At 41.5% G+C, this 19,869-nt stretch overlaps 1 protein-coding gene across 1 annotated transcript in view; it reads right to left on the bottom strand.

Moving 5' to 3' along the window:
• The window catches only part of stk17al (serine/threonine kinase 17a like), a 55,141-nt gene that overhangs the window by 22,771 nt on the left and 12,501 nt on the right, over nt 1–19,869 (bottom strand). Inside the window, exon 2 of the mRNA XM_078529220.1 lies at nt 4,911–5,123. Within this exon, the coding sequence (XP_078385346.1) occupies nt 4,911–5,123 (213 nt within the window). The remainder of the gene's footprint in view (nt 1–4,910; nt 5,124–19,869) is intronic.

Genomic DNA, 19,869 nt, shown 5'->3' with positions numbered 1-19,869 from the left:
AACTCATGCTCGACCAGAATGAATGTCTGGACTGACCACATAACCACCTACCTCTCCACTTGTATCTCTCTTTTAAATGCACGTCAACTTGACAAATGCTGATCTGATGCATTCGCAAATGTTAAGAGTGAGGGGGTTAAAAGATGCAATTTTAATGTTCTACTTACCCACTGCAAAAGGTGGTGGCTGATATCTAGGACACTGTCAACATGTTGAACAGGAATGGGAAATGTAAAGCTTCAATTTATTTATTAAGTAAATAGTAGGCAATCCTAATCAAGTGAAACACTGCATGTTTTCTAATGGAAGCATGTCAGTCTCTTTCAGATCACACCAAGCTATCTTGCTAGTTTCAGTCCACTATAGGACCCTTACCCTTACTGCCTGAAGTTATTTGATAGAATACAGACCAAGAATTGAACCTGGACCATCCTTGGTCTATGTTGTTATGCCCACATTAGGCAGTACATTTATGAAATGATGCCTCAGGGGCATTGAAGGGGTTTTTTTAGGATTGTTCATTAAGATAACTTCTATCCTTTTTTAAGTTCTACATTCTCCCAATTATTGAAGCCTTTCTGTTGTGTAGGATTTATTCTACAGATTGTAGCTGCAGCATCCAGATTGCACACTTCCTACGTGAAGTATGGACATTCAGCATTGCATGTCTCAGATGCAATATTGCTAAAACCTTCTGTCTATTTGTGGTGTCCCATAACAAAGCTGAACTAAAACTAGCAAGATAGGTTGGCGTAATCTAAAAGAGACTGACATACTTCAATTAGAAAACATGCAGTGTTTCACCTGATTAGGATTGCCTTAAGATGACATTTTCCTACTATTCACCTAATAAATAAATTGAAGCTTTACATTTCCCATTCCTGTTCAACATGTTGACAGTGTCCTAGAAATCAGCCACCACCTTTTGCAGTGGGTAGATAGGTAGGTAAGGATCATTCTAGAAAATGTGGTTCCTGTTGGAAGCTGTGCATGTGCTTAGAATGGGGGAGGGTTGGATTAGGCTTGGCTTTAATTTCTCAAGCTCAGTCAAATTGTCTGCCATTCACATTCTTAATGCATGATCTTTGAGAGACCACTGGACTGAGGAAGTACAAGGAAGTCAAAACCTGTGGAACTGTACCCCTGCACGTGCCTTCAGGAGAGAAAGGAAGACAATTAAGAGCAGAAATTTAAAACAAACTTCAATACAGCAACTGGACATATTGAAACCACACCGTATTTTTACATCAACGGCTGTGGTATCTTAGTAAAGTGTCCATTTTCATTTATATATTTAAATTACACTGAATTCCGAACATTGAGAGGGATGCTGCTATTTAAAACAAAAAAATGGCTAAAACAGAAAACGAGCTAATCAGTACATCTACCTCATGCATTTCAGAATAAAATACTTTCGGTACTGGATTAGTGTGTGATCCTAGTCACCTTCCATACAGAGTCTCACTTACCCATCTTCACCCGTCTTGCACTGTCCCCAGAGAACCAACTTCAAATCCCCTCCCTGGCCTCACACTGTCCTACTCGAACCTTACATCACAGTCCAGACCTTCTGTTCGTCTCTGAATTCCTGCTCGTCTCCCACCCACCCCCATTTTGTTATCAGCGCCAATGCTTCTGCCATCATGCCCTGAATATCTTTTTGAAAACTCCTTCATTTTGCCAGCTTTCTCTATCACTTTGAAAAGATGTTTCTTCAACTCAACCTTTCTGAACCTTGCTTTTGGCCTCCCCTATTGCTTTAGTTCTGCCTTGATGTCCCTTTCCTCTGTAAAAGGAAAGATTTCGTGGTGAAAGATTTTCTCAATTTGTACAGCAAGTGCTCACAAAGTCTAGTGAATACAGTGGTGGCAGAAAGTCTCAACCAGACATCCATGAATTCAAGCAATAAAAGCAAAGAACTGCGAATGCTGGAAATCCAAAACAAAAACAGAAACAGAAATACCTGGAAAAACTCAGCAGGTCTGGCAGCATCGGTGGAGAAGAGCACAGTTGACGTTTTGAGTCCTCATGACCCTTCAACAGTTCTGTTGAAGGGTCATGAGGACTCGAAACGTCAACTATTTTCTTCTCCACCGATGCTGCCAGACCTGCTGAGTTTTTCCAGGTATTTCTGTTTCTGTTTTTGTTATCCATCGATTCAAGTTTCAGGGCTGCCTACCCTCAGCACTGACAGTAATACATTGGAATCATTGAGCCCTCTCCTCAATTTGCAAACAAATAATACATATTATATCTACACTGTGAAACTGCTGTTGAATAGTGGTGCTAGACTTCTACATGTTTTGCTTTAATCTATGTTTTAATATATGTACATGGTCCTGCGATGGTGAATTGGTGTTCAAGAATATCAGGTAATACAGTTCATAATCAGCTTGTTGCTTTCAACATTGCCCGGCTCAGTCATAGCCCACAAATGTCATTCTCACAGCCATAATGGAGGAACCTAAAATGTAAAGCCCTGGTTCATGGACCAACATAGAATTATGATCATTTTACATAACCATATATGGCAACAGTCTACATCATTTGCAACCTGTTGACTGTTACAGGAGATAGTCTGATTTTGGTTGTGTTGAGGATGTGGCTTTACAAGTCTGTCTGATTTTGTAACAGGAAGTGCGTGCAAGTTACATCTGTTTCACGTAATTAATATTCAAGTTCTCATAAGTCTTTGTTCTACATTTTAGATTTCAACAAATTAAAACCTCAGCAATATCTGTCAAATAGAAAAAATATTTCTTGCTACATCAGAATTATTAAGTCTTTCTAAATCATTTCCAAACAACACTGCAGATTTTTGTTAACTTCAACACCACCAATATTTAGGGCATAGGGTGATCTTTTTTCTCTCTCTACAAAGTTCAGAACCTTGAACTCACTGGGGTAGATATTTGCCTTTACTGCCTGGCCAGTAAATGTTGGGATTGCCTGTCCTCATCAGATTTTCATTCCACTGGTTTCAATGATAGATTCTATAAAAGGCTGGTGGCTTGTCTTGTTATATTACTGCCCAGGAGGTAAAGACAAAAACCTATCCCACCGTATCTCCACATACTAGATGGATAAACAGCAATACTCCAACATATTTACCATTGAGGGGATGTGGCTTTGCTATCCATTCGGATCAGAAACTTTACCTACAACACTGTGGGGTGTCCCAGGCTATTCCCTTGCAGCTCCTAATCGTTGGAACAAAGCAACAGTGCTGGATTTATCAGGGTCTGTGCACAGCCTAGGAAGCACCAACTGCAAATGCATAAAATACTTCTTGTGGGTGATAGGAATTCAAATGTTGTCTGCATTAATATCACCATTTTTCTCAGACTCCTTTGTGGTTAAGGTGGCTACTAATGTAACATGTCTCCAATCATGTTGTATCATGTTTGGTTTATAAGGCTGGTAACATACACTGGCAAAGTGGCTATATATGTCGCCATTTCTTAAATACTGTTGAACATGTCACTTGTAAGCGCTACAATGGCTAGGCTTTAGATATATTATTCTTCACCCATCTTAAGCACCATGTTCAGTCCTGTACATGATCCATTTGCATAATTTCACTGTTCAAATCCATTACATGTGAAAAGCTCCAGAGTGTAGACAAATTAGAGCTCACATTTATACAACATCTACACATCCTCATGATATCTCAAAGTGTTTTTCTTTATTTTTTCACGGGACATGGGTGTTGCTGGCAAGGCCAGCATTTGTTGCCTATCCCTAATTGCCCTTCAGAATTTGGTGGTCAGCCACCTTCTCGAACTGCTGCAGTCCATCTGGTGTAGGTGCACCTGGAGTCCCAACTTAGGGAGGGAGCTCCAGGTTGGTGTAGGTGCACCTGGAGTCCCACCTTAGGGAGGGAGCTCCAGGTTGGTGTAGGTGCACCTGGAGTCCCACCTTAGGGAGGGAGCTCCGGGTTTTTGACCCAGTGACAGTGAAGGAACAACGATCCCAAGACAAGATGGTGCGTGACTTGGAGGGGAACTTGCAGATGGCGGTTTTCCCATGTATCTGATTCCCTTGTCCTTCAAACTGGTAGAGTTTGTGGGTTTGGAAGGTGCTGTCAAAGGAGATTTGGCAAGTTTAGCATCTAATGAATTACTTTTGAAGTTCAGTAACTTTTGTTTCGTAGGTAACAGTGGCAACTAATGAGATAAATGACCAGCTAATTTATTTAAGTTGAAGGATCAATGGTGGTCAGGACAATTCCTTGCTGTTCTTAAATAGTTAGAATGGGCCTTGGTTAACATCTCATTCAAAGGACAGCACTTCTGACAATGTTTCACTATTGTCATTGCTCAATTGAAGTATCAGGTTAGATTAGGTGATCAAGCCCTGAAGTAAGAATTTAAGCCCACAGCCTCTGATTCTCACGTAGATATGGATTTTCCAAAGTGTATGCAAAAGGACTGATGAATGACTCCTGTGGTTCTGACTGCGTTGCCACTTCAAGCATCCCATCAGATTTTGCTACCATAAGCATTTTAACAGCCTTGTGGAAATGCCAAGCCAACACATCATTCGAAGTAAAGCGCAAAGGGTATTTCCCTTCCATGTTAATCAACTGCATCACCTTTTTCATAAATGTGTGTCATGTACTCACTGACCGATAAAATGTCAATAAGTTACTGGTGACACAGCAATTAAGAAGCAGGTCAGCTACTCGCTGGCCTGATAAAAGGATTTTACATTTGTCACATTTGCATGCTTTAAATGGTCAAAAGCAAAACCACTAGTACTTACATTACCATTCAAACAGGAGTTCCACACAAGACAGCAGATGTCATGGTCCCACATCATAAGAGTTGAGGATGAGTATATCATTGAAAAGAAAAGGCTGAAACATTTTACACTGGCAGACAAGGAGAAGATCCCAACATTCTACTTACTATTCCAGCACCAGGATGATTTCTGAAGTCGTCTCGTACACTTCGTGCAAATCTACCACGTGAGAGTTGCTTTTTGCTATCTCAAGGATTGCGATCTCATTAATAATATCCATGCGGCAATCCTGTCCCTTCCTTCGCTTTCGTAAGAACTTGGCAGCGTATTCCTTTCCAGAGGCATTTTCCATGCACTTCTTGACAACAGCAAACTTTCCCCTGTGAGCAAAAGAAGTCAACATCATTAGCTGGTGTCTTTAGGTAAAGAATCATGTTCATCATGGTCTTTACCTGAGAGTTGGACAAAGGCATTCAGAATTAGAACTATTAGGCCATTACTCTTCAATTGGCTTATGATTTCTAAACACTCAGCTGCTACAACCTATATTAACAATATGCAACTGGGTGGTTAAGGCTGCAGACGTATAAATCATACTCAATGTGTACTGTGGGATATAGTCAATGTAGTATTGCTGCAAGTTTTACAATTTTCAACTATTACCAAAAGAGTCTAAAATCTCATCTGCTTGTTCTAGCTTGCTCTAACTTGGGCCTGTTGGTAGTATAAATAATTGAACACCATCCCAATGTGCCAGCTTTCAAGATCACAGTAGTAAACAATGAAGTTCTATAGTGAAAGCACATGACATTGTCTCTGACACTACAATGCCAAAGATTTAAATCGTGATTGCAGAACTATTGTGTGTCTACACCATATAATCACGACAGCACGCATCCCCTGTGTTGAAGATCGGGTAAATAAGACCCAATCTGACTGCAACAAAAGACCATCAGGACTGGATAAAATTTGGCTCAAGATGAAATCAAAACAGAGGCAAAAGATATATACAACCACTGGGAAGGATAAAGAATTGCTCCTCTCCTTGTTTTTAAATACAGCTCATGATTTCTTGCTCCAAATTCTGGATTTCCCTTGCATGCATCCAACTCAAATCTGTGGTTGTGCCTTTAGACCAAAACCTCAGGAATGGAGAGCGGAGAAGCAGATTTGTTTTCATTTCATTAAGAGCTCAGAATTCACTGAACAGTTATAGACAGCATCTTTTCACATTTACTTTAATGTCTATTTTAACAACCTGGAAACTTCCAACAGCCATGCATATGAGACCCCAATTTTGGACATAACCAAAAAGTTTGAGACTTTTGTGGTTTTTCGATACCATTAGTTTCTGATTTTCTATGCTTTTAGATAAAAAAATACAAACAACACTTTAAAGGATGTACACAGAATGTTAATTGTGCAATTCACCTCAGCAATAATGTTGCAATGATTGCAGCAGTTTCTCAAAATTAAAGTATTTCCATCTCAAGTACTTTGCCTTTGTCCTGTTTTTCAAATCTCTAAGTATTGCATGTGAGCTTCAGTGGAATGCAAGAAATTCCCTCGAGTCCCCACATCTTTTCCCTTGAATCATTTAAAAAATTTTTCTTAAGTCAATAGAATGTGGTGGCTTGGCACCTTTCCAAATATCTTGGACCTTGCGGCATGGAAAGAGAGGGAGTCACAAAACATTCCTATACTTTATGCTGCTCTGAAGACAGAGGAGATTATGTTGCATACAGTTCAGACATTAGATTTAATGTTTGCTGGTTCCCCTCCTGCCTTCTCCCAGTTTTTCTCCCGCTCCCCTCCAACCATCCATTGTGTTTCAATCTGGTGGGAGATGGGAGGGAGGTTTTTTTGACTCCAGGTTTACAATTTTGGAAACATTTTGGTAGCCATACGATCACAACTGGCTAGCAGAAGATCACTGGACTTTACTGAGTGTTGAAGAGTGCCTTTCTCGGCCGAGATGTGGCATGATCTTTTCTGTTCTAACTGACAATGCTGCTGCATTGTCTGACAGGTGCAATTATGGCAATGTTAACCACAGCTCTTAAGTATAGCCAGGAGTTCAACCTTTCATGTAGCTAGTCTTCAATCCAACGGTTCAATATGAGTCAGTCAAATGTGGCTAGCTGATCAGTCAAGACAGCACGCAAGGCTTGTACCAGATAGTATTCACTTCCTCCAATTACTGCTCCACATAAAGGCCAACCAAAGAAAATATCTAGCACTCAATAACAACTTAAAAATGAGAAGTGGCAGTACTGACCACGGTGGCAAGAGTGTCAAACTAATAAATATTTTTACTGAAGATAATGGTGGCTAAACCGATGTCTTTGGCAATTAAATATTTTGACTCAATTAAAATGTTATAATCACTTGCTGCTCAGTGTATACCAAACTGCTTAATCCTTATGCTCATGGGTTTAATTATTTAGCTTAGTTTCACATTTTAACTCTTCCGGTGTTATACAGTAGTTACAACCTAAAAGAGATATATACGGATTTAATGATAAAACTTATCAGGGCTAAAGAGCTTAGTTTGAATCAAGGTATATATTGATCTTTAAAGTTGCTGCATTTTAGGCAGCATAAAAGATCAGACTAAACCTGCAACAGGATGTGGGGATCTAGTGTTGCTGCTGCTGAGAGCAGAGCTGGTTTGAATTTCATACACTTCAGTTCTTTGTTTTAAATGTGTGGTTTTTGACACTAATGGTGTGTCCAGCATAGCCAGTGACTGTTATTAACAGGATGAACAGAAACAACTGAAGAGGTATATTGAATGGAACTGAATGGAATATGCTTGAAAACAATGAAGGAAGAGAGAAGAGAGTCAAAAATATGGGCAGCAATAATAAAAAAGTGAAAGTCAGGATTACAAAAGTGCACCTGAATAGAAACAAGGGAGACCCAGATAAAATCCAAACTATGCGGAGCAATCATAACCCTATTCATGTGTCTACCTGCTTGTAATCCTATTTTAAGTGGTACAAAAGGACGGGATACATTCATACATTCTATATTGGTCACTGCCTGTAATGATCAATCATTTAAGACAATTAAAATCCCCTTTCCAAAACCAGAACCCATCTGCTACTGCCATCTTTCATAGCCTTGAGTGCAGTTTGGATGTTCTGATCATTTTAATGGCAGTTCTCAATTGAAAGTCAATTGACCCAGTTGTAACATTATTAATCCAAAACAAAAATAAAAATACCTGGAAAAACTCAGCAGGTCTGGCAGCATCTGCGGAGAGGAGCACAGTTAACGTTTCGAGTCCGTATGACTCTTCATCAGAACTAAGTAAAAATAGGCCCTATTTTTCCTTAGTTCTGATGAAGAGTCATACGGACTCGAAACGTTAACTGTGCTCCTCTCCGCAGATGCTGCCAGACCTGCTGAGTTTTTCCAGGTATTTTTATTTTTGTAACATTATTAATAATACTTATTCAGGTGCCGATTAGCAGACAGCTAAATTAGAGAGATTTAACTGGTTAATGAGCACTTTATATAGCTTAGCAGTGCTGCACAGTTTTCAGTCAAAGAAAATTAATGTAATGAAAGCGCTAGCATTCTTATTATAGCACATTATGTTCTGATCAGGTGAGGAGTTTGAGCACCAATTTAATCAGCTACTGGTGAGCAAGCCTCAGCAATGTGCTGTGCATTGGAAGGTCAGAAGTACAGACTACAGGTTACTATCTCCTCAATCAATTATGTTGCTCATTTAGGTCATTTGATTCCACTAAGTTCAAAATGCTTGGTTTCAGATAAGATATAAAAATCGTTAAAGAGTACAGAGTCTTTACTCCACCAAACAATTTATCCACTTCTTAAACTGGTTACAATGATAATTATTCAAACACAATCATTGAATGCACATGGACTGAATGAATCTCTGAATGACACATAGGTACAGGGTTTTTTTTAAAAAGGGTTGCTTGAATAATTGCAAGAATATATTACAATCAACAGTAGCAGATACATGAACCTGGTTTAGCTTCCACAAACTGTTCCTACATATGTGTAATGCCCACTATGTAAAAATATGGCTAAATTTCCAGTTGCAATTAAGAAAACACCCAGAATACATCCAATTTTACAACTCTGCCTACAGGATAACCTTCCTAAAAATGTAAACTTTGGTCTTTAAAAACTGCTCCCTGAATTATATTTTGAATCTACAATCATGTTAAAACATCTGATTGCAATACAAATGGATAGGGTCAACTCATTATAATTCCTTACTTTACCAGAAAGACTTATTAAAAGAATGTAATTGAGTGTTGGTTGATGTGCTAAGAACTTATAGCTAAATCTAAGCTAAACAACGCTATCTGGTCACTTAGCTCGAGCTAAACTCTGGAGTTTAGGTCCAGGATGATTTGATCCTAACACCAGACCCACAAGACATCAGTTCCATGTTACTAGTTATAAACAGTCTACTCTTTTGCTCACTAGTGAATGAATTTGGGTAAAGAAGGTTTCTCCAAAACAGAACTGAGTGAGCACATTTCTTCAAAGGTAAAATGTAATACTTTGGGGCACATATCCAAAATATTGGGATGCAAGTTTTAAAAATGAGGAGCAAGTTAGCTGAGGCCCTTTCTGGAGCAATCTGTTTCGATTTCTAGTTTACATCAACTGATTTGTCAAAATATTACATGAGGGATTGGCATTCATCTTATTCTCACACCAATTTGTAAGAAAATTCCTTAGGGAAGTTCTTACGCTTCACACTTGGAAACGCTTCTATAAACTATCCATAATTTTCCTGACCTTCTAATTGGATTTCTTTGCAAGAAGCAGAAAGAAACACCACTTAGTAAGCTTAATACTATTAAAGATTTTTCACACAGTATTTATAGAAACCAGGTAGCATTAGCAGTGCTCTAATCATGAAGTACCAACTACACACTAAGTCAAAATTTAAATTTTACATAGTCCACTTAAAATATATCACTATATTACATTTTCATTCATTTAACTGCAGGCACTGTATTCCACATGTTTGTCTCCACACAGGACTAGCATTGAGTTGCCATTGCACTGCAAACTAATCAAGTGAATAACTAGTCACACTGGACAATGTACATTTGAATGTTTCGTTCAAACTACTCTTTGCTTCATTCGAATTAAGCTAAGATGAACAAATGCTGCTTAATCATTCTTGAGAATTATGTTAAAATCCCATTTCTGAACCTTCAGAAGCCCAGGAGCAACTAGCAAATTATTAACAGACCTTGAGGTTGTTATGTATACATGAGCTGTTTATTCTACAATCACTTTGTAGTGCAAGGCTGATAAAGTGCCTGAGAGCTGTTGCATGCAAGCTGCCTTGGATGTCTTTGCATTTCTAATAACAGGTTCTCTGGACAAAGAAAGGACTGGCACCTGAATCATTGAGTTGATTCTATCTAGATGGTTACAAACCTCACTAATTGAGCTAAAATTGCCTAAAGGAAGGGCCTGTGGCCAACTTGGGTTTTATTTTTAAGCTATTTGCTCAAAACCTATTGAAAACTCACTTATTGTCAAGTCAGTGGCTGACTATGAAGAGTTGAGAGAAAATGAATGGAAATTGGATAAACAGCTATTGCCATTACTCTTTGCACCTGGAGATGCAACTAACATTTCACATGGGAAATGCCTGCCACATGGGAAAAACAGAGACATTTTATCTTTTCGTGGTGTTAACTTTTGGAGTCATTAGTAAGTTGGGCATGATGATGTGGAGGAGGAGTTGTCATGTGTCACATCTGTTGGTGCTTCTTCACTAGGACTATCAGTTTTCATTAGAATTGGGTGTCAAGTTCCTTGTAAATTAAACATGTGCTGAATCCAACAACTTCCATTTACATAGGGCCTTTAACATAGACAAAACATCCCCAGGCGCCTCACAGAGGTTCAAAGAAAAGATGAACTAAAGGGAGGGTGGTATTAGGAGGGTTGATGAAGGTCTGAATTTTCACAATGACAGGGAGGATCCCTGGCTCAGCAAAAATGCTACAGACCCTCTAGAAGTCCCACCCCTGAAACCGAAATCTACCATATTCGTAGGGGGTGGTTGCTAGTGGTGAATGAGGGCAGGTTGTATTTTGCACCTCTGTGGTTCACGGAGGCAATTGCATATGTAAAAGTGCATCCTTCAGTCAGATCCATTTTTTGTTAGTGGGATGTCCAAAGCACGACTTGTGCATTTTGGACCTATCAAATAGTCTGAAGTTAATGGAGTTCTTTGGAAAGGTGGAGTACCCTTTTGGATAGGGTCCCAGGGCACCTTTGGGATTGTTAAAAGTAGACATGAATGTGCATAAAAAGTGAACAAACTCATTGGGACTGTCAAGGGAGCTGTCCAGGCATGTAACTTTTTTTGACCTTTAAATATTTGAAAAATAAACAGTCCACTGTGTTTAAAAAAAAAGATGAGTGCTTGCTATTTCACTCTGGTGCCATAAGCCTGAGGATTATTATTATAGGATTAGTGTTGTATGACTGATTTCACAATCTATCATTATCACAGTGTGGTTTCTGTCAGTTCACCGTTTGATTGACAGGTCCTAGTACTTATAAACTATTTGAAGTGGGACTATGAATACAAATGTTCATTGTTAAAAGGCAATGAGAGCGTTTTTTAAAAAACAGCGAATTCACCATTAGGCACATGGAATTTTATTTTATTTTCTCTCAGCATAGGTCCTGGGGTCTGTGCATGGCAGATACTGGGTGAGTTGGTATGGAGGGTGTAAGGGCAAAGGGTGGTGGGTGGTAGGTGGGGGCATGAGTTGACATGCATTGGCACTAAGTTGGCAAAGGGCCAGTGGGGTGGGGTGGGGGGGGGGTTGAGGCACATAGGTTGGCACGGATAATAATGCCAGATCACCGAAGCCAACCTTTCACCCATCCGAAGATAAAAGCAAAACACTGTGGATGCTGGAAATCCAAAACAAAAACAATAATATCTGGAAAAACTCAGCAGATCTGACAGCATCTGCGGAGAGGAAGACAGTTAACGTTTCAAGTCCAAATGACTCTTCATCAGAACTAAGAAAAATAGAAATGAGGTGGAATAGAAGCTGGTTGAAGGGGGGTGGGACAGGTAGAGCTGGATAGAGGGCCAGTGATAGGTGGAGGCAAAGAAGAAATTGCCAAAGATGTCATAGACAAAAGGACAAAGGGGTGTTGACAGTGGTGATATTAGCTGAGGAATGTGCCAATGATGACATTAAGGGTAGAAAGCAGGACAAACAAGATAGCCCTAGTGGGGGTGGGGTGGGGGGAAGGGATCGAAATAGGCTAAACGGTAGTGATAAAAGAATGAATAGAAATACATTTAAAAATAATGGAACTAGGTGGGAAAAGGAAAATATATATAAAAAATTATCAGCCAGACGGAGGAGAGTAGTGGTGGATGGGGATTGTTCGGGCCTCTGTTCGAGGAAGAAGCGGAGAGCCCTCAGACCATCCTCGCAGAGGCTGAGCGTCAACTCGCAGACACTTCCTCCTACCTCCCTCTGGACCATGACCCCACCACTGAACATCAAGACATTGTTTCTAGGACTGTCACTGACTTCATCTCCTCTGCAGATCTTCCCTCCACAGCTTCCAATCTCAGTCTCCCAACCTCGGACAGCCCGCTTCTACTTCTTACCCAAAATCCACAAACAGGACTGTCCCGGCAGACCGATCATGTCAGCCTGTTCCTGTCCCACGGAACTCATTTCTTGCTACCTTGACCCCAATCTCTCTCCCCTTGTCCAGTCCCTTCCCACCTACATCCGCGATTCCTCTGACATCCTACATCATATCAACAATTTCCAGTTCCCTGGCCCCAACCGCCTCCTCTTCATCATGGACGTCCAATCCCTCTACACCTCCATCCCCCACCGGGATGGTCTGATAGCTCTCCACTTCTTCCTCAAACAGAGGCCCGAACAATCCCCATCCACCACTACTCTCTTCCGTCTGGCTGAACTTGTTTTCTCACTGAACAATTTCTCCTTAAACTCCTCTCACTTCCTCCAGATGAAAGGTGTGGCTATGGGTACCCGCATGAGCCCCAGTTATGCCTGTCTCTTTATGGGGGATGGGGGACATTCCTTGTTCCAGTCCTACTCCGGCCCCCTTCTTTCTCCGGTACATCGATGACTGACTTGGTGCTGCTTCATGCTCTCGTCTGGACCTCGAAAAATTTATTAATTTTGCTTCCAATCTCCACCCCTCCATCATTTTCACATGGTCCATCTCTGACACTTCCCTTCCCTTCCTTGACCTCTCTGTCTCAATTTCTGGTGATAGACTGTCCACCAATATTCATTACAAGCCTAGCGACCTCTAGCTACCACAGCTACCTTGACTACAGCTGCTCACACCCCGCTTCTTGTAAGGACTCCATCCCATTCTTTCAGTTCCTTCGCCTCCGTCACATCTGTTCTGATGATGCCACTTTCCAAAACAGTTCCTCTGACATGTCTTCCTTCTTCCTTAACCGAGGTTTTCCACCCACGGTGGTTGACAGTGCCCTCAACCGTGTCCGGCCCTTCTCCCGCGCATCCGCCCTCACACCTTCCTCTCCCTCCCAGAAACATGATAGGGTCCCCCTTGTCCTCACTTATCACCCCACCAGCCTCCGCATTCAAAGGATCATCCTCCGCCATTTCCGCCAACTCCAACATGATGCCACCACCACCAAACACATCTTCCCTTCGCCCCCTCCCGGCGGCATTCCACAGGGATCGTTCCCTCCGGGACACCCTGGTCCACTCCTCCATCACCCCCTACACCTCAACCTCCTCCTATGGCACCTTCCCATGCAACAGTAGAAGGTGCAACACCTGCCCCTTTACTTCCCCCCTCCTCACCGTCCAAGGGCCCAAACACTCCTTTCAAGTGAAGCAGCATTTCACTTGCATTTCCCTCAATTTAGTCTACTGCATTCGCTGCTCCCAATGCGGTCTCCTCTACATTGGAGAGACCAAACACAGACTGGGTGACCGCTTTGCGGAACACCTTCGGTCTGTCTGCAAGCATGATCCAGACCTCCCTGTCGTTTGCCATTTCAACATTCCACCCTGCTCTCATGCCCACATGTCCATCCTTGGCCTGCTGCAATGTTCCAGTGAAGCTCAACGCAAACTGGAGGAACAGCACCTCATCTTCCAATTAGGCACTTTACAGCCTTCCGGACTTAACATTGAGTTCAACAACTTTAGATCATGAACTCTCTCCTCCATCCCCACCCCCTTTCCGATCCCCCCTTTTCCAATAATTTATAATCTTTTATATATATTTTCCTTTTCCCACCTATTTGCATTATTTTTAAATGTATTTCCATCCATTGTTTTATCTCTACCTTTTAGCCTATTTCGATCCCTTCCCCCAACCCCACCCCACTAGGGCTATCTGTACCTTGCTCGTCCTGCTTTCTACCCTTAATGTCATCATTAGCACATTGCTTGGCTAATATCACCACTGTCAACGCCCCTTTGTCCTTTTGTCTATGACATCTTTTGGCAATCTCCACCTATCACTGGCCCTCTACCCAGCTCTACCTGTCCCACCCCCTTCAACCAGCTTCTATTCCACCTCATTTCGATATTTCTTTGAAGAGTCATATGGAATTGAAATGTTAACTGTGTTCCTCTCCGCAGATGCTGTCAGACCTGCTGAGTTTTTCCAGCTATTTTTGTTTTTGTTTCACCCATCCTACCTCTGAACTGTTTCTTGGGTCAGCAAGTACAACTCCTGTTAACAGCTGCCCCCCACCCCCCCAGAATGAAAATTGGAACTTCCAGTGCAGATTTTCAGGGGTTAAATCTGTGGAGCTGGGAATTCTCCTGACTCTTTACTTGCACCACAGGAGTGAAAATTCAGATCCAAAATGTTTGTTTAAAATGGTCAATTTATAATTTATAAGTCTTACAGGGAGGGAGGGAGGCAGGGAGACACAGGAGGTCAGGGAGGCAATTCCACAATGTGACATGCTTCAGGATTATTGGCCAATGGTGGGGCATGGAAGTGGAATGCACAAAAGGCCAATATCGAGGAATGAAGATTTTGGGGGAGGCCAGGGAATGGGAATGTGGTTAAGGGAGAAGGAGGTGGATCTTGTTGACGGGATGAGCTTTGAGATGGCATTCAAGGAGATGAGAAAGTAACCAGAGGTACCAGTTCATGGAAAGGGCAGCAGGAGGCTGGAAGAAGGGCTGGCATATTGGGAAGGGAGAGTAAGAGAGGCAGCTGAATAGGTGGTCTCCAAATTAGTGACAAAGATACTAATAAGCTCTTAATACTTTGATTTAATCCAGCCATATCTAGTGATGGATGGCTAAACGAATAGAAATTAGTGAGAGTTACTTCAGAGACTTCCTGTTAACGTCCTGAAAATTAAGGGATGAGCAATTAACCCCAAATGGACACACCCTTCAAATTGATACTCTAACCAGATATGTGATTTGGCAGTATTCGAGATTTGTAAACAGAGAAAGACATAATGATGCATAATAAGGGGATAATGAGGTGATGGTGCCAGCCTTTTTCTATACCAGATTTTAAATTCTGAAGTAAGAAAAATATTCTAAAACGATTATATTTCAAATCTAGCAGTGAAGCAGATGTCAGATTGCATGAGCAGGTTGTGCTTTTGCACTTCCTGACACCTCATGGACATGGCTCGAGCACCCATCTAAGGAGCAGTGGTAGACACTGGAATAATGCACTATCTTTAGTTCAAATTTCCAAAAGTACAATCTGTGCTCTTACATAAAATGAATCAAAGCATGTTAATAAATAAGGGCAATTTGACCTCGAAGGCCGTAAGGGGGAGAAATACAGGGAGCTGCCTTATGCCTCATGAAATGTGCAGCGCACTCGCAAAGTGTGCACAAAGATGTTGGCCCTAGTCCCGATCAAAATTGAGCCTCAGGCCTCATCTGCAAAAAAGTGGCGAACTGCAGATGCCAAATGGGTATTCCAATGCAGCTCACAAACTTAGGGCCACAGGAAGTTTGACTGGTTCAGATGCCAAGCCAGCCTGCAAGTTAAATCCTGGAAGGACTGGTATGGGATGGAAAATCAAAAGGGTTAGGCCCAGAGAAGAGCCTTCCTGCTCCACAAAAATGGAACTGTAAAAGGCCATTCTTATCCTTTGGTTGGCAGCTTCCAGCTGTCCCTTTAAAGACCACCAATTGCCTAGAATAACTGGACTGAACATATGGGTCACAAGCTGTACCCAGTCGATGACAAATTTCGATTGGAGCCCTACCAGCGATGTTCGGACTCTAAGTTTGCTGGGCATCTAACATCCAATTTAGCAACCTACACACTTCCAGGGAAAATCAGGCCCAGTGAGATCACAGCCCTCCAACCTCAATTTTTTTTGTGTGTATTAAAACAGCCAAGAGACAGGATTGAATTTCTCCCCCAAAACCGTCACCTCTATTCCAAGTTTATACTAAGGGGCCCTTGACAGCACCAGCTTCTGCCTGGCACCGTAATGGCATTTCTAGTTAAAATCCACATCTGTCAGCTCAAACCCCCATCATATCCCAAATGGTTATTGTGGCAGTATTACATGTGAAGCACTGACAAATCAGTAAAGCTTTTGCACATAGCAGAATTCATATGGAATTCCTGGCGTCAAGCCAAAATACTTATTTTTTCACCTTTTGGCAGTAGAATTCCACTGTTAACTAATCCCAATGATGACACATTGTTTGTTGCAATTGCCACCTATAACCTGCACTCCCTTTCTACCGATAAATACAGGCTTGGGCAGGTCATTAGCTGTCACTGTTTGTTGCACACACAACGCACTGTTTTATGAGAAATACAAAATATAAAAGCAAATGCCACATGAAAGGGCAACCTTTACATGCCTGGAACACAAAGAGGAATTCAGCTAAGTCGTTCACATTTCTTTAATGTCAGTTACCATAAAGGAACAAAGTTCTGCTGAGGAACATTTTGAAAGGATGGTCTTAAACAATCAAGGAAGTTCTCAATTCAGGGCACCCTGGGGACTGCTCTACTTGCTACAGGGTGCATGTGATGCTTCCTTAATTTATATATACTTTACTCATAAACAAACCAACCTGCTATGCCCTCAATAACATAAACTATGCACACAATCTGGACCATTTTCTAGAATAGAATGGCACCTGTATGATAAAGAGGAACCCATCAGGGGCTGTGCAGAGTAAAATGTCAAATCTCTCCCTCCCCACTTCAGAGAAGGGGAGGGAACATTGTTTACAATGTAATGAAACAAGTGGTTTTCATGGCTGACCAACTTATTTGATATTTTGACACAAAACAGGTTTTGGGTGCTCCCTCCCAAAAATGTTATATCCTTATTGGCAATTCCAGCGAGATCCAACGGAAAGAGGATGAACCACAGCATGACTCTGGCTTCACACTATAAAAGACTAATTTATGTCGCACATGACAGTTAATAGCGCTTTATAGACCCCTCAAGATGGCATATGAAGGAGACAGGGAAAATTAATTTGTAGTAAACATGTGCTGGGATTACTTGAAACAGTTTGCATAATTGCCTTGCTAAAACTACTCCCAAGAGGCATTTAGATTCATTCCCAGTTAACCCCCTTTAACAGAACTTCAGGCTTTGCTGCTGTTGTTAATGTTTGACATTGTTGAACGTTTACAAAGCTCAGTTAGAGTGCACAAGGTGAATGATATCTGTCATGTGGCATTCACCTGTTTAAAACGCAGCAAGGTGGGGAAAAGCTGCTTGCTGTACAAAATGAAAATATGCCCTGAAGATCTAAAGGAGAATTAATATGATCCATAAAGTATTCGGCTCAGATCTCAATGGGTGGGAAGGTCCATGTTAGGCCTTCCAAGTTCAATATCATCTCTCAGTAGAACACATCTTGATGCACTGAACCTTCTGAAATATGCTGTGTTGCTTACTGCTCTCTTATTAACATACAAATCATCTACATGACACACTCATTGGTATAATTCACTTTTTTCCGTGGATTTCAAACACAGAAATAAGGAGTCTACCGCTATGTTATATAATCAGCGTTGTGGAGGGCTGAGTGTTCGAATGAATAGTTGTATTTCTAGCCACTGTGAAGTGACTGTATGAGTCAATAGTCTCTTAATAGATGTTTCATGCATTTTTACATTTTTCTATGCAAACTAGCAACATCTGAGGTATAGACAAATGAAAACAAAGAGCAGAAAAATATCAACTAACCCATCATACCTGTCATATTATCAAACAGGGGACATGACTAACCCCAATTTAGCCTTTTATAAAGTGGGTGGGGGGATGATAGTCAGGGGTCAGTTCTATTGTTACCAAGGAGTCAGACTAGGATTTTTCAGTCTAACATTGCCTGGGGAATAGATAGAGTGGACAAGATAAAATTGTTTCCCTTGGTGGAGAATTGTAGAACCAGGGGACATAGATTCAAGATAAGTGGCAGAAGGTGCAGGGGGAAATTAGGAAGAACTTTTTTACGCAGAGAGTAGTGGGTGTCTGGAATTCGCTGCCCAAGTTGGTGGTAGAGGCAGAAACTCTAAACACTTAAAAAGTACCTGGATCTGCACCTTAAGTGCTGTAAGCTGCAGGGCTATGGGCCGGGTGCAGGAAGGTGGGATTAGAAAGGGCACCTGCGTGTCCTCGGGCTGGCATGGGCAAGGTGGGCTGAATGGCCTTCCTTCTGTACTGTAACTTTTCTATGGTTCTATGGGAACTATTCAGGTAAGTCCAACAGAACTGTCTGAAGTCTCTGATGCTAGATCACAGAGGATCCAAGGAGCAGGGGAAATCACCCGTCAGAAGTTCAAACTTCCCAGGCAATTCCCATGGAGGCCAGTGCACTGGGACTTCTGAGGGGTCTTGGGTCATGTATCCAATCTCCGACAATCTGGAGACTGGAAGATCTGGGCCAATCTGTTTTTGTGATGTTGATTGACAGGATACTGCGGATAACTCTCCTGCCCTTCTTCAAAATAGTGCCATGGGATCTTTTATATCCATCTGAGGGGGCAGTCAGGGCCTTAATTTAACCTCCTACCCAAAAGCCAGCACCTCCAGCAGTGCAGCACTCCCTTAGCTCTGTATTGGAGCATCAGCCTTGAATTTTTTTGCTCAAGTCCTGAGGGAATTAAGCCCATAACCTCCTGACTCAGAGGCAAGAGGTGCTACCAGCTGAGCCTCAGGTAACATGAAAAAGGATGATATATTTACAAGATCCAGGTGGTAGACCAAAGAGACTTTTTTTAAAACAAAAATGTAATATGTGGTCTTTCAGTTTGACAGAAAAAGATCAGGTTACTGAGTAACAGAACGTTCTATTTTACTGGATAGCAACATTCCTGTAGGTGGCACATACTCTACTTTCTACTTTGGAGCCATTTAAGAAACGTTCCAATCTCCACCCCAGCCAATTACACTAATAAAACCTACATGTACTTTGGGATACCACTTAAATCTAATCTATTGCAAAATACATTCTGGTAATTACATGACAAAACACCATTGTTCTGTTGAAGGGTCGTGTGGACCCCAAACGTCGACTCTTTTCTTCTCCACCGATGCTGCCAGACCTGCTGAGTTTTTCCAGGTAATTCTGTTTTTGTTTTACCATTCTTTTAGTGTTTGGTATAAAAACAGAAAGTGCTGGAAGTCCTCAGCAGGTCTGGCAGCATCTGTGGAGAGAGAAACAGAGTTAACATTTTGAGTCAAATGTGACTTGTCTTCAAAACCGTACTCTGTTTCTCTCTCCACACTTTGTTTCTCTCTCCCTGCTGAGCACTTCCAGCATTTTCTGTTTTTATTTCAGACTTCCAGCATCCACAGTACCTTGCTTCTATTTTTGTGTAGTGATATGATCATTGGCCAATCAATGAAATCTAACTTTAATTTAAGTGGCTACAACTGTCAAGAGTTACAAGTCTGCGTTAAACCAGTCTGAAGAGTGAGATACAAATGTTACCCTGAATTCTCTAGAGCCCATCATAAGATGACACTGTTCAAGGAAACACTGGAACCCTCCTACTAATAGTGACAATGCCTGAGCTCACACCCAGAAGTTTAAGAGTAACGTTCCGCACAGAATTTGTTTCCCTCTAAACCAG

The sequence above is a fragment of the Cetorhinus maximus genome, chromosome 25 (assembly GCF_964194155.1).
Source record: "Cetorhinus maximus chromosome 25, sCetMax3.hap1.1, whole genome shotgun sequence".
Taxonomy (NCBI): domain Eukaryota; kingdom Metazoa; phylum Chordata; class Chondrichthyes; order Lamniformes; family Cetorhinidae; genus Cetorhinus; species Cetorhinus maximus.
The sequence above is the reverse complement of the archived record's forward strand: the minus strand, read 5'-3'. Positions and strand labels throughout refer to the sequence as shown.